Here is a 16,313-nt window from a genome sequence, read left to right on the forward strand (position 1 = left end):
CCATTGTACCAAACTCGTACCGAACTGTGACTCCAAAACCGAGGTACGTACCGAACCGTATTGTAACTGTACAGTTACAATATATATGTATATATTTTTTTATCTGTGGTAGAGCCAATATGAATTAAAATAGCATATTCCACCTCTATGGAACATAAAAAAACGTTTTTAGTTGACCAGTGCACGTATATTACCAATCAGGTCCCCATTTGTGTAAACTTTCTATACACTCTAAAACCCTGTTTAAATGAAAGCTATCTTTGAAAACAACACGTCCACACATAATTTCTAATAATCGTTCATGGATGAATTGCAAATAGCAGTGCAAGAACGCTCAGGCCTTGACTTGGGTGCTTTCACCACACTGGATTCCAAATACTTGACGGTCCAAGTAAAAACTCAAAAGTCCCAAACAGAAAGAAAAATCCGATTTCCCATGGTTGTCGTTGAGACTTGGGGAAACATTTGGATGCAAAAACCTTGTTGTTGGTTCCTATTTAACCCTTTCACTACCACACTATAGAAGGTTAGCAGGGAGTAGCCATTTGAATAAAAAACGCCAATGCCATTTTGACAGGCTTTTCTCCATCCACTCATCAACTGACAACCAACAACCGACATGGTGTGCGCACAGGGGTTGGCTACAATTAGCAACTTCGCCGAAACTGTGTTCTGAATAGCAGTGGGCGGAGCTCTCATTGTGATTACATTATGACAGAACAGTTGGCCTCCCTTTCCATAGACAGAGCAGAACGGTGTAGGATAGCATGTGTTGGAAAAATGTCTTACTGTCCCAACAACTCGACAAATCATTACATTTCAGTGTCAGTTCTCACCAAAAAAACTTTTAAAAGTGAAGAACATGGAATCTCAGCTGCCGTGCTTTAAACATCTTGAATTCAGCTGGATCTACCGTTCCTTTCTCTCCCTGGAACATATTATTACCATTTGAAGTTTGTTTGGAGGCAATTCCTCTGGTGAAACTAACTAGGACAAACCCATCTTCCTGTGTGTGTGTGTGTGTGTGTGTGTGTGTGTGTGTGTGTGTGTGTGTGTGTGTGTGTGTGTGTGTGTGTGTGTGTGTGTGTGTGTGTGTGTGTGTGTGTGTGCGAGAGAGAGAGAGAGAGAGAGCGAGAGAGAGAGAGAGAGAGAGAGAGAGAGAGAGAGAGAGAGAGAGAGAGAGAGATAGAATCATCCTTGAACTCCCCCCTCAGCAGTACAGAACAGTTCAAGAAATGTAGAAATGGCTGGTCTGTCAGTGTGCAGTTAAAGGAATATTTCACTTTAGTAGAACTAGCAACCACCATTCCTCCCAGATGTCAGGCTCCTCCTATCATACTTGGAAGTGAATGAGAAGCCTGACACCTGCGAGGAATGGTGGTATTGACAGCAGACGACAGGGACAGCAGTGGTCACTAGTTTACTTGTAGATTACTTTACATAGAGGTAAGACTGCTGATTTTTGACAAGTTCTACTAAAGTGAAATATCCCTAAAAGTGTTCAGTAGGTATCGTTGGTAGTGTCTCATTCCTGGTACTGTGTCAGCTCTTGTTGTAGCAAACATACTGTACATTATCTCTTTGTTCTGCCTCGCCTCACAACACATTGCACTTCGGTGGTGTTTCAGGGGATTGGATGAAAATATCACAAAGCTCCCACTGAATTTGGTCTCCTCCACCTGTACAACCGCTTGGCTGATTTCTGAGCTGACCGTGACGTTTCCCTGCCAGTCCATCTGAGCTGGATTCTCCATGTCTCCCAAGTCTCGATTCAAGCTCTCATATTGCCCCTATCCCCTTGTTAAAGTCTTATATTATTCTCTCCTAATTGCGCTTTTCCACATTCGCTAATTGCAAACATCCACAGACCCAGTCTCTCTGTTCGCCCGCCCCAGGGTAGAGGTGTGGGAGGAGGTACGGTGAAAGCCTTAACGCTAGAACAGCCGTCACGCCCTGTATATGTAGCCAGAGCTACTGAGAGTCAGCTGGCTGTTGGGCACCATGTCAACCAGCTCGTCCTCCAGCAGAGCGGACACGTCCATGTTGGGGATGCTGTCGTGGTAGCTGCTGAAGCTGATGTTGTCCTCCTTCAGCTCGATGGTCCAGAAGGGCGCGTTGATCTTCCGGCTGCGGTACTCGCGAAAGGTGTAGATCCCACCGGCCACTCCCATCAGCACCACCAGCGCCACGACCACGACGGCCAGGACGACGACGTTGAACTGGCTCCACGTGACCTCGCCGAGCGGCGAGGCGGTGCCGTTGGTGGCCGTCAGCGGGGGCAGCAGGGTGGCACCGCCGGCTACCGTGCTCAGCTGAAGGCCACCGTCGGAGGTCACGGTGCCGACCGCTCCGGAGGGAGTGGTGATGTTGGAGTGGAAGGTCAGCGTGGTGGCGCCGGCGCCGGAGGGTGTCGGTGATGTCATGCTCGGCTCCGGGAAGGTGGTGGTCGACATAGCTGACAGAGACACAGAGGGAGATATTCAGGAAAACATAATACTGCATTGTGCAGCAGAAACATTCTTCTTCTATAGGGAGGTGTAGTGGGTCATCATTGTTGTTTCCCACGCAGTCCACCCTCCTTGAAATGGCAATGTATTTCCAAAAATCTTCTCATTTAAAACAAATAAAGCATGAACATTGGCATGGTGTACCTTTCTGTGTGTATTCATCCACAATCTATAGCTCAACATGAAAAGATTCGCAATTAATCGGAAAAGTAGCAAAATAACAATGTTTACGTTTTCGTTCACTGAGGAACTAAACTTCACTCTGGCGCTGCTGACTATCGTCACCACAGCATAGACTCCTGGGCCCCGTTCCCCGTACCTGGATAACTGAGTTAGCCGGATAACTTTTGGTCAAGCCTGACTTAAGCCGGACCTTCCCATTCCCCGAAGCTCGATTGTCTAAATCACCATGACAACAGATCAAAAAGTTTGAGCCTGGTCGGGAGCAGGGTTAACTTCAGTTAGCCGGATGAACCATGGCCACGCCCCCGCAAAGAAGTGACAGCTCGTTTCCTGAAATTATTCTCACAGTCTAGGATCTGCATTATACCATTCTGAATTACGTTTTTGTGCTCCATTCTTCCAGAGGGGGCTTTTGAAATGTAAAATAGACCCAAAATGCTGATACTAAATTCACTTTGTCCTAAATAATGCACGTTATATATACCGTGGCGCTCGCTAGGTGCGATGTACACATTATGTGGTTATTTTAACAACGCGCAGCATTGCAAATGTGAATCCCGCAGGGATATCCTTAATGATTGAAACCTATCGCTCGTTTGGCTCTGATTCCTTTCATATTCTCCGCTGTGGATGAGGAGCGAGGAAGGAGAGGAGCGCCTGGATTTTGTTTCATTCAAGCATAAATTGAAGTGTCTATGCGTGGATTGTGGATTTTGTGTGATATTGTAACTGGGATTAAAATGTCTGATGAGATGCGCTGTTTGACGGATTTGAGAAATTGAATGAGCCATTGACGTCACATTAATGCATTTGAGAATAAAGAGATAAAACTTCATTCAAAAGAAAAAATATTCTAAACACGGGTCTCTCGTACATTAATGGATAAACAATGAATCTATCCCGTCTGGCACAGTGGCGCAGCGGTAGTGCTCAATCCTGGCAACCTGGCGACCGGTGTTCGAAACCCCGCGTTTCCAATATAATTTTTTGGAATATAATATTAATGATTATACGCAAAAGTAGCCTAGTTTTAAGTTAAAATATTATAAATCTACATGCATTGAGGATGTCATTCTTTATATAGCTCTCAACGTGCACCAAATTGAATTATTCCTACATTGCAAAAAGAAGGAAAAGACTAGGATTCGAACCCCGGTCGTCTGCGTGAAAGTCAAAAGGACAAACCGTCACACCACAGTGCAGATAAATAAAAAAGCCACCATACATCAATCAATGGATAAGAGAGCCTTATCCTTATTCTGAAACAGTTGAACTAATTATTTTCGCTAGCAAGATCTCATTTGATTATTCAATGCATAAACCTACTGCCAGCAGGAACGTTTAAATAAATATAATCTGATTGATTGGGGTAATGAGGGATTTAAAATTAGCCTATAGATTATGCATTTAACTTGTCGGCAAGGCTATTGAGCCGCCTGCAATCTGTAAAACAATCAATCAATCAATGCCGTTAGAAGATCAGGATTTCTGCGATCTACACCTGCTGTCTTTTCAACTGAAGCGGCCGCACGCACTTATCCAGAGTCTCAAGTCTGGTTCGAGTTAACGAGACTGAATCAGCGTTCCAGGAACAGGAAAATCCCGGCTTCAAACATCGGGTTAACTGAATCTGGATAATGGGACTCTTGATCGACTTAGTTGAACCAGGTACGGGGAATAGGGCCCTGGCTGTATTAGGAGACAGCACTGAATGACAGGCGTTCTACTGGTAAGTGTAGTTATTTTTTAACAACAATTTAAAAACCTTATAACTAACTTTATTTCAACCAAAAATGCTTAAACAATAATGTTAGTGATAAAAGGGAACTTATTTTGTGCAAAAAAATGGAAAGATTTCCAATGTGCATGAGGCAGAATTATTACAATAACTGATAATAAATTTTCCCAATGATAAATCGAAATCCCTATACGGGTGGACTGCGCGGGAAACTAAAGTGACGTCAGACTACACCTCCCTATTGCAGACTGGCACCTTTCAGACACGCAGTAATTACACTTGATAAGGTAGGTAGAAATACCGCTAACTAGGTTAGCTAACAAACCAGAGCGTCTTCTTTTTCTGCATGGGTTTTGACTGACACTGTTATATGTGACTGTCCTGTATGTATTTATGTATCTATATTTATTGTGGGGATTGGGAGGTGGGAGGGGAGCGTTTGATGTCTGATGTTTCAAACCTACCGAAGTCAGCCCATGTCACCCCACTTCTTAGGGACCTGCACTGGCTCCCCATTGCCGCACGAATCCGCTTCAAGGCCCTTGACCTGGCATACCGTGCGGCAAAGGGAACCGCTCCCGCCTACCTCCGGTCAATGGTCTCTAACTACACACCCTCAAGACCCCTACGCTCTGCATCTTCTGGCCGTCTCAGACACACTCCTATCCGAGCTCCAGGAGGGTCATCAAGGAGAAGCCGCCTATTCTCAGTCCTTGCCCTACAATGGTGAAAACGAACTACCCACCACAGTTAGAACAGCCGAAACCCATTCAATCTTTCGCCGTCGACTAAAGACCCACTTCTTCAACCACTATCTGAAATGAAAAAAAAGAAATAAAAAAAAGTCTAACCCTAACTAACCTTACTGTCATGCACTTGTCCTAATATACTAACCTACACTGTAGCACTCAACAGTCAACACTTTGATGAACATTGTTACTCAGCTGATAGAGTTGTGCCCTTCCTGATGACTTGTCGTACAGAACTTGTAAGTCACTTTGGATAAAAGCGTCAGCTAAATGACTAAATGTAAATGTAAATGTAATGTCACATGGATTGCAGGGATCTCACTGAGGATTTGCTTCGTGACGACAGGGAGAAGAAGCGGCTCACCTTCCAGAGTGCAGCTGCCGGCAAGGGCGTCGCCCGCGTAGCCCTCGGCACAGCGCTCGCAGTTTGGCCCGTCTGTGTTGTTGCCGCAGCTTAGGCAGCGGCCGGTGTCCGGGTGGCAGACGCGGGGCAGAGACCGCGGGGCGGCGTTACCGCTGCAGTTGCACGGCACACAGATGCTGTCGGAGTTGAAGTAGCCGTCCCTGCACCGGTCACAGTGGCGACCCTGGTACTCTGGCTGGCACAGGTCACATGCCGCACGGCCGCTCGAGTCTGCAGGCAAACGAATTAGCAAAGTCCTAAGAATTATTACACTTACTGTAGATTTCTGTAGATTTTTACTGTATATTTTATATTATAATGTATATACATAACATAGGAAATGTGAATCCTGGACCGTATTTTATGTTTATTATTTTATTCTTAGACTTATTTTATTATTTATTCTTAGGCAATTTTTTTTGTTATTCTTATTCGTGACTTTGTTTTGTAAATGTTTACTGTGAGCGATTTGTAGTGCCAAATTTCCCTCTGGATGATTAAAGTATTTCTATTCTATTCTAATTATCCTTAAACAATGTTTTTAATTTAGGGATACCGACACCGATACTGGTATTGGATATCAGTCCCATACCACCAGGCTAAAATAGAATATCGGAATCAGAGAATTTCTCTGATACTAAAATCCGATACCAGGAAACACGTTTAACATGCCAGAAATCAAAGCACATTGACTTGATTTGCTGCACGCTAACTCTCTAATGGAGAAAAAATGTATTACTGTTATCTCAATAAATTTGTTCAATGACCCCAAAATGACGGTCCAAGTCTACACAAAAGTAATGGATCGGATCGGTACTTGGTATCTGCCGATACCCAAAGCCCAGGTATCGGTATTGGGACTGAAAAAGACCGGACCATCCCTAATTTAATTTCAAACCTTTATTTCAACTCATAGGAAGTGAATCCTACATGCAATACATCTGTATCTTGTTATTGTAATTTGTTAGAATGTTTTCTTTTATATTGTCCCTGACAAATAAACTAATAAATAAAATAAAGAATGACATAACCAAACAGCTGTGAGGTTCGCCTTTCCCGATTTGTAGTGCCAAATTTCCCTCTGGATGATTAAAGTATTTCTATTCTATTCTAATTATCCTTAAACAATGTTTTTAATTTAGGGATACCGACACCGATACTGGTATTGGATATCAGTCCCATACCACCAGGCTAAAATAGAATATCGGAATCAGAGAATTTCTCTGATACTAAAATCCGATACCAGGAAACACGTTTAACATGCCAGAAATCAAAGCACATTGACTTGATTTGCTGCACGCTAACTCTCTAATGGAGAAAAAATTTATTACTGTTATCTCAATAAATTTGTTCAATGACCCCAAAATGACGGTCCAAGTCTACACAAAAGTAATGGATCGGATCGGTACTTGGTATCTGCCGATACCCAAAGCCCAGGTATCGGTATTGGGACTGAAAAAGACCGGACCATCCCTAATTTAATTTCAAACCTTTATTTCAACTCATAGGAAGTGAATCCTACATGCAATACATCTGTATCTTGTTATTGTAATTTGTTAGAATGTTTTCTTTTATATTGTCCCTGACAAATAAACTAATAAATAAAATAAAGAATGACATAACCAAACAGCTGTGAGGTTCGCCTTTCCCTTGACCTTTAATTCCCTGTCTCCTCACCTCACTAGCCCCCACCCTCGCGTTCGTTTACTCTCGTTTGCTCTTCAGCAGCCACACCCTTGGACTACCTGTCATTATGTGTTTGATTGGTCTGGTGCCGAACACACACTTCTTGTTCGAGTATCAATTACCATCACGCACCTGATGTGTATTCTAATTAGTGCCCCTGTTGGGCTTTAAGTACCTCGCTCTTCCCCTCTGCCCTTGTCGGGTCGTTCCGTATCATATCTCTATCACCAAGACTCCTACGGGAGGCTCTCTGTCTGTTAGGCTCCTACGGGAGTTTCTGTTTCTGTCTCTATGCTGTTTTCATCTCCGGCGTGTGATGCGCTCAAGCCTTCGCCTCCTGTCGCCGTTTGCCTGGAGGGAGACACTTGACTGCGCTCTCTAATCCTCTACGGGAGGTATTCCAGTGTTCCTCTCCAGACCTCCGAGCCAGACACGCTCTTCACTCCAGTCGCGCATCCAGACGCGCATCCAGACCTCCGAGCCAGACGCGCTCTTCACTCCAGACGCGCATCCAGACGCGCATCCAGACCTCCGAGCCAGACGCGCTCTTCACTCCAGACGCGCATCCAGACGCGCATCCAGACCTCCGAGCCAGACGCGCTCTTCACTCCAGACGCGCATCCAGACGCGCATCCAGACCTCCGAACCAGACGCGCTCTTCACTCCAGACGCGCATCCAGACGCGCATCCAGACCTCCGAGCCAGACGCGCTCTTCACTCCAGACGCGCATCCAGACGCGCATCCAGACCTCCGAGCCAGACGCGCTCTTCACTCCAGACGCGCATCACTCAGACCTCCGCGCCAGATGCGCTCTCCGAGCCGGCGCTCTCTCCTCCAGACGTCTAGCCTGCGCCCTCCTATCCCTGTAAGCAGCTCCTGCCCTCGCCCTGTTCCAAGGCCTTACCCTGTTTTCCCCTCTCTAGTCCTCCTAGTCCTCCCTGTCCAGTCCGTCCAGTCCGTCTAGTCCTCCTAGTCCTCCCTGTCCAGTCCTTCCAGTCCTCCTAGTCATCCTAGTCCTCCCTGTCTAGTCCTCCTAGTCCTCCCTGTCCCCAGCCCGCCTCCGCGAGCCTCTGTCCCTGTTTCCCCTCTCTAGTCCTCCTAGTCCTCCCTGTCCAGTCCTCCTAGTCATCCCTTCCAGTCCTCCTAGTCCTCCCTGTTCCTGTCCTGTTCCCTTGCCCTGGCCCTGTTCCCTTAGCCTTCCCCTTAGCCAGCTCGCCTCTTAAAGGCACGGTGCCTATTTTCCCATTTCTTGTTTTCCAGTATTTTGTGTTCTCCCTTAAAGGGACAGTGCCGTTTTTCTGTTGTATACAATAAATGCCCAGTTCTTGGCTTACTCTCATACCTGTCTTGTGTTGTGCGATTGGGGTCGGTTACAAACCATAACAGTACGACCCGACCAGTCGACGACCCCAGCCAGCACAGACGGTGTATGTTGAGTTTGCCTTTTTTTTTTTTTCATCTAGTTCCCCTGTTAGTTCCCCTGTTGACTCCCCTGTTTTAGCCTGTTAGTCTTTCCTGTTAGCCCTGTTAGCTTCCCTGTGAGCCCTGTTAGCTCCCCTGTTAGCTTGTTAGTCTCCCCTGTTAGCTCCCCTGTTTGCTTCCCTGTTAGCCTCGTTAGCTCCCCTGCAGCTTGTTAGGCCTCTACTACCAGCATGGCCCCAGTCTGCTAGCTTAGCCCCGGCTGCTAGCACAGCCTCTATGTTAATGCAGCCTTGCTGCTGGCATATGCCCTGTAGCTAGCCATGCCCAGGCAGCTAACCCGGTCCCTCTGCATGGCCTCCACTTTTTGTGTAGTTTTCCCACTGCTAGGACTGCCCTTTCAGCTAGCAAGGTCAGTTTTCTCCCGCTGCTAGGACTGCCCTTTCAGCTAGCAAGGTCAGTTTTTTCCCACTGCTAGGACTGCCCTTTCAGCTAGCAAGGTCAGTTTTCCCACTGCTAGGACTGCCCTTTCAGCTAACAAGGTCAGTTTTCTCCCACTGCTAGGACTGCCCTTTCAGCTAGCAAGGTCAGTTTTCCCTCTGCTAGGACTGCCCTTTCAGCTAGCAAGGTCAGTTTTTCCCACTGCTAGGACTGCCCTTTCAGCTAGCAAGGTCAGTTTTTTCCCACTGCTAGGACTGCCCTTTCAGCTAGCAAGGTCAGTTTTCTCCCACTGCTAGGACTGCCCTTTCAGCTAGCAAGGTCAGTTTTCCCACTGCTAGGACTGCCCTTTCAGCTAGCAAGGTCAGTTTTCTCCCACTGCTAGGACTGCCCTTTCAGCTAGCAAGGTCAGTTTTCCCACTGCTAGGACTGCCCTTTCAGCTAGCAAGGTCAGTTTTCCCACTGCTAGGACTGCCCTTTCAGCTAGCAAGGTCAGTTTTCTCCCACTGCTAGGACTGCCCTTTCAGCTAGCAAGGTCAGTTTTCCCACTGCTAGGACTGCCCTTTCAGCTAGCAAGGTCAGTTTTCCCACTGCTAGGACTGCCCTTTCAGCTAGCAAGGTCAGTTTTCTCCCACTGCTAGGACTGCCCCTTCAGCTAGCAAGGTCAGTTTGCCCCACTGCTAGGACTGCCCCTTCAGCTAGCAAGGTCAGTTTTCTCCCACTGCTAGGACTGCCCCTTCAGCTAGCAAGGTCAGTTTTCTCCCACTGCTAGGACTGCCCCTTCAGCTAGCAAGGTCAGTTTGCCCCACTGCTAGGACTGCCCCTTCAGCTAGCAAGGTCAGTTCCCCACAGCTAGGACTGTCCTTCCAGCTAGCTTGTTCTCTCATGCTGGTCCAGCCCTGTCTGCCAGCCTAGCTCCGGCAGCTAGCGCAGCCTCTATGTTAATGTAGCGGTACAGCTAGCATAGGCCCTGTAGCTATCAGTGCCCTGGCTGTTACCCCTCAGCTCCTTTAGTTACCCCTCAGCTCCTCTAGTTACCCCTCAGCTCCTCTGGTTACCCCTCTGCTCCTCTAGTTACCCCTCAGCTACCATGGTTACCCCTCTGCTCCTCTAGTTACCCCTCAGCTCCTCTAGTTGCCCCTCAGCTCCTCTGGTTACCCCTCAGCTCCTCCAGTTACCCCTCAGCTACCATGGTTACCCCTCAGCTACCCTAGTTACCCCTCAGCTACCCTGCCCCTTTGCTAGCCCCACTTTTGGTGTAGCTTCCCCGCTAGCATGGCCCAATTTTTGTTTGTTGCCTTGTTTTTTGTCCCCTGCCCCTCTGTCTGTATTTTTGGGTCGCCCGGTGGCTCCCGTGGAGGGGGGAGTACTGTGAGGTTCGCCTTTCCCTTGACCTTTAATTCCCTGTCTCCTCACCTCACTAGCCCCCACCCTCGCGTTCGTTTACTCTCGTTTGCTCTTCAGCAGCCACACCCTTGGACTACCTGTCATTATGTGTGTGATTGGTCTGGTGCCGAACACACACTTCTTGTTCGAGTATCAATTACCATCACGCACCTGATGTGTATTCTAATTAGTGCCCCTGTTGGGCTTTAAGTACCTCGCTCTTCCCCTCTGCCCTTGTCGGGTCGTTCCGTATCATATCTCTATCACCAAGTCTCCTACGGGAGGCTCTCTGTCTGTTAGGCTCCTACGGGAGTTTCTGTTTCTGTCTCTATGCTGTTTTCATCTCCGGCGTGTGATGCGCTCAAGCCTTCGCCTCCTGTCGCCGTTTGCCTGGAGGGAGACACTTGACTGCGCTCTCTAATCCTCTACGGGAGGTATTCCAGTGTTCCTCTCCAGACCTCCGAGCCAGACGCGCTCTTCACTCCAGTCGCGCATCCAGACGCGCATCCAGACCTCCGAGCCAGACGCGCTCTTCACTCCAGACGCGCATCCAGACGCGCATCCAGACCTCCGAGCCAGACGCGCTCTTCACTCCAGACGCGCATCCAGACGCGCATCCAGACCTCCGAGCCAGACGCGCTCTTCACTCCAGACGCGCATCCAGACGCGCATCCAGACCTCCGAACCAGACGCGCTCTTCACTCCAGACGCGCATCCAGACGCGCATCCAGACCTCCGAGCCAGACGCGCTCTTCACTCCAGACACGCATCCAGACGCGCATCCAGACCTCCGAGCCAGACGCGCTCTTCACTCCAGACGCGCATCCAGACGCGCATCACTCAGACCTCCGCGCCAGATGCGCTCTCCGAGCCGGCGCTCTCCGAGCCGGCGCTCTCTCCTCCAGACGTCTAGCCTGCGCCCTCCTATCCCTGTAAGCAGCTCCTGCCCTCGCCCTGTTCCAAGGCCTTACCCTGTTTTCCCCTCTCTAGTCCTCCTAGTCCTCCCTGTCCAGTCCATCCAGTCCGTCTAGTCCTCCTAGTCCTCCCTGTCCAGTCCTTCCAGTCCTCCTAGTCATCCTAGTCCTCCCTGTCTAGTCCTCCTAGTCCTCCCTGTCCCCAGCCCGCCTCCGCGAGCCTCTGTCCCTGTTTCCCATCTCTAGTCCTCCTAGTCCTCCCTGTCCAGTCCGTCCAGTCCGTCTAGTCCTCCTAGTCCTCCCTGTCCAGTCCTTCCAGTCATCCTAGTCATCCTAGTCCTCCCTGTCTAGTCCTCCTAGTCCTCCCTGTCCCCAGCCCGCCTCCGCGAGCCTCTGTCCCTGTTTCCCCTCTCTAGTCCTCCTAGTCCTCCCTGTCCAGTCCTCCTAGTCCTCCTAGTCATCCCTTCCAGTCCTCCTAGTCCTCCCTGTTCCTGTCCTGTTCCCTTGCCCTGGCCCTGTTCCCTTAGCCTTCCCCTTAGCCAGCTCGCCTCTTAAAGGCACGGTGCCTATTTTCCCATTTCTTGTTTTCCAGTATTTTGTGTTCTCCCTTAAAGGGACAGTGCCGTTTTTCTGTTGTATACAATAAATGCCCAGTTCTTGGCTTACTCTCATACCTGTCTTGTGTTGTGCGATTGGGGTCGGTTACAAACCATAACAACAGCACAATATACAGTAAAGTCGTTCATAGATTAAAAAGATGCAATGGATTTCTTCAGATGAGTAGTGCTGTGTATGCCTCTCTAATATGTTTATGGACATGTCAAAAGACTGCTATGTAATGTTAATATGCACATGTCAAAGGACTGCTATGTAATATGTTAATATGCACATGTCAAAATACTGCTATGTAATTGTTGAAGAGCCACGAAGTGACCCTTTTATTTTGACATCCTGTTCTCCCTGTCACTTGTATGATGTAAAGGATTAAGCATATGTTTATTATATATATCTGTTTTAAATCTAAGCATATTATAACAGGACAAGTAGGCCTCTGATCTAAGCACCAAATGCGCACTGAAAGTCAGTGATTTATGAAGAAGTTATGATTATTAATTAATTATTATAATTAATATTATTATTAATACATTTTATTATTATGTATTCTTTCTCCCTACTTGTGTAAAACTGTAATAACTATAGACTATAAAACTGTAACTTGTGTAAACTACCATATCTTGTGTAGCCCTGGAGACTGGATATAACTAAGGGGCCTCTCTTACAGTTCGTGAAGCCAGGAATGTGACCTTGAAGGTGGATCGCTGCTGCATGGTTTTAACCCTTGCAGTTCTGGGGCAGAGAGCCATTATACACTTTAAAAATGCTATATCTATCTTTCTGTAAAATTTAGATCATTGCAAACATGCATAAACATGACAAATTACGTTTTAGGGTTTTTCCCAACACAAAGTAATCTGTTACTTTTCCAGTTACTGTAACGACTAAGAAAGGAAGGAGAGTTCATCCTTACTGAATTGTGTGTTGATTGGCTGGTGGAATGACATGACTGTAATTTTAGACCAATAATAAGGTGTCTTGATATGATGCAGAACCTGGGTATATAAAGCCTGGCTCGCTCGCTCCGGGTTAGATTTTAGATTTTGAGATTTTTGATTGCCATTCTTATAGCAGCAGACAAGGTTGAGCGATGTACTGGAACCTAGTCTGTTTATTTTTCAGAGTGGAGTCCCTATGCCAATACTCTGTTTTTTAGATGCAAAGAGCTATGCTATGCTATGCTATGCTTGAAAGAGATGTTTTGTTTTATACTTATTTTTACTGGATTGGACATTTCCAAGACAGAATATTTGTAACTTACTTTTTCTAATTAAACCAACTTTGTTAAAATACGTTTACCAATTTGTGGACTGCTTTCATTGAGCTGCTTTATCACAATGTGTCACGACGCTGGCTGCGCCCTGCGTTCATCTGAGGTAACACGGTATATGTATATTCTGGAAGCCATACAGATTAAATCAATTGCTGGTTACTGCTTTTAGCTAAAGTTATATAAAGGATATAATATATATATATATCACTATTTGTTGCTTGCAAGCGCCAATATCTCTGTGTTCGATGGGCCTATTGGAGGTGTGGGAAGTTGGGAGTCTGGCCACTGCAGGGCCGGACGCTCGGGCCACGGATTTATGGGTCTGTCAAACTGATAGGAGGTTATGGGGCTTGCAAATGATTGATAATGCCTGATAATGACAGACAGACAGAGAGAGAGAGAGAGAGAGAGAGAGAGAGAGAGAGAGAGAGAGAGAGAGAGAGAGAGAGAGAGAGAGAGAGAGAGAGAGAGAGATAGATAGATAGATAGATAGATAGATAGATAGATAGATAGATAGATAGATAGATAGATAGATAGATAGATAGATAGATAGATAGATAGATAGATAGAGACACCCGTAGGCTCTTATCTGTAATATGTTAATATGCACATAATAATAATAATAATAATAATAATAATAATAATAATAATAATAATAATAATAATAATAATAATAATAATAATAATGGATTGGATTTATATAGCACTCTTCTCTGACTCAGAGCGCTTCACAGAGTCCATTATTCGTTCATACACAGTCATACCGGTGGTGGTAAGCTACAATTGCAGCCAGAGCTGCCCTGAGGCAGACTCACAGAAGCGTGGCGAATAATCATCGCCTACGGCCCCTCCGACCACCACCAACATTCATTCACATGTCAAAAGACTGCTATGTAATATGTTAATATGCACATGTCAAAAGACTGCTATGTAATATGTTAATATGCACATGTCAAAGGACTGCTATGTAATATGTTAATATGCACATGTCAAAATCCTGCTATGTAATATGTTAATATGCACATGTCAAAAGACTGCAATGTAATATGTTAATATGCACATGTCAAAAGACTGCTATGTAATATGTTAATATGCACATGTCAAAAGACTGCTATGGCCCTTTCAATGGTGTCAAAAGACTGCTATGTAATATGTTAATATGCACATGTCAAAAGACTGCTATGTAATATGTTAATATGCACATGTCAAAAGACTGCTATGGCCCTTTCAATGGTGTCAAAAGACTGCTATGTAATATGTTAATATGCACATGTCAAAAGACTGCTATGTAATATGTTAATATGCACATGTCAAAAGACTGCTATGGCCCTTTCAATGGTACAAAAGACCTAAAGAGACCATTGGCTCCATGAACTGAACTGAGGAAAATAAGAATAATTTCATCTTTTTCATCACAACAAATATAAATTGGGTTGCTGTGGATAAGACAGTTGTTTCTATCAATAAGTACATGCATTTATGCATGAATATTACCATTATACTGTACACACTCAAAACTGCATATTTTCACCTTGAGGGGGCAGTATAACACAGTATGTATACAGCACGTGAGGAGATATAGGATTGACATCACTAATGGTTTGCCTGGGGTTGCCTATTTAGGGGTTTGCCTAATGTGGGGCATTTCAATGTGCAATCTCAAATACATGAAATGAAAACAGTGCAGTCACGCTGCATGGAATGAGGTTGGACCACAGGCTCTCAAGTCGTGGACGCCTGAGAGGTAAGCAGCCATATAGGAGTCAGTGTGTCAACATTTCAATACAAACTTGATGTGCAAAACAACAATATATTCCTAGTGTTGGGTTACTACACACCAGAGTCTGTCTAAAGAGAAGCCTGGTCACTCTGCTGCCCTCTTGAGAACAGGGACTAACGAGACCCGGCCCCCTATCTCTTGGAACGGGGAGTCATCCATGTCTTAAGAATCTGTTTCTTTCATATTAGAATGGTTAATTTTGTCAAAAAGGACAATTCTGTTTCTTTGTTTCTGTAACTTTTTCCCCCACTTAAACCAGCGTCTCCAATGGTTTCTGCCTCAGAGTCTTTAGTTACCATGGTGACCACTCACCGCACGATTCCCAGCATTATGGGAAAGATATTTTATTAGGATAGAATATAATAGAATATATAAGTGCAACGTTTCCCACAAAAGCCTCAAATGTTTATATATACCCTGTTTAATCCCAGAATTAAATAATTATTTAGATTGTAAGGAATGACAATCAGAAACCTTTGCTTTTGTTGTGAAAATGTTGCTAATGTATATACTCAGTGCAAGATTAAAGATTAAATGACTGTTGATTCTGTCAAACACATGAGGCTAGGATTATGACTGAACCTAACTGAAATGTACACTGTGCACACAGGGGCTTGACTGTATTGACTTTGCATTGGCTTGTGGCTAACTACAGTATCCGGAGCTAGTATGAGGAACAGCATGGCTACTGAGAAAGGACTCTACTGATCAACATCATCATTAGTAAGTAAGAAATAGCGCTAGGGGTCCGAAAATCACAACTATCCATTAAAATGTGCAATATGGAAATTATGCTACTTGTTTATCCTAGATAAGAGATGAATACAAATATTACACTTTACAAGCATACTGTATGTTGCAGTATTACAGACATACAGTTACACTGTGTTGCAGTATTACAGACCTACAGTCACAGTGTGTTACAGTATTACAGACCTACAACCACACTGTGTTACAGTATTATAGACCTACAGTTTGATTGATTGATTTATTGAAAATTTTATTAACAGATTGCAGAATGGGTACAATACAGTACGGCTCAAAGCACACAATTAAGGGGATGCAGACCAGAGAAAGACTTTCGTCTTGTTTACATCAGGCTGTCACACTGTGTTACAGTATTACAGACCTACAGACACAGGGTGTTACAGTATTACAGACCTACAGTCACACTGTGTTACAGTATTACAGACCTACAGTCACACTGTGTTGCAGTATTAC

The 16,313-nt window shown here is 45.6% G+C and overlaps 1 protein-coding gene across 1 annotated transcript in view; it reads right to left on the reverse strand.

Annotated features, from left to right (window-relative positions):
* Positions 1–1,152: 1,152 nt before the first annotated feature.
* Positions 1,153–16,313, reverse strand: part of LOC311236763 (multiple epidermal growth factor-like domains protein 9) — a 167,302-nt gene continuing 152,141 nt past the window's right edge. The window contains exons 5-6 of the mRNA XM_084324514.1: positions 5,542–5,811; positions 1,153–2,455 (exon numbers count right to left, since the gene is read on the reverse strand). Coding sequence (XP_084180640.1) covers positions 1,947–2,455; positions 5,542–5,811 — 779 coding nt within the window. The 3' untranslated portion in view covers positions 1,153–1,946. The remainder of the gene's footprint in view (positions 2,456–5,541; positions 5,812–16,313) is intronic.

Source organism: Notolepis coatsorum, assembly GCF_963971535.1.
Source record: "Notolepis coatsorum genome assembly, chromosome: 11".
NCBI classification, from domain to species: domain Eukaryota; kingdom Metazoa; phylum Chordata; class Actinopteri; order Aulopiformes; family Paralepididae; genus Notolepis; species Notolepis coatsorum.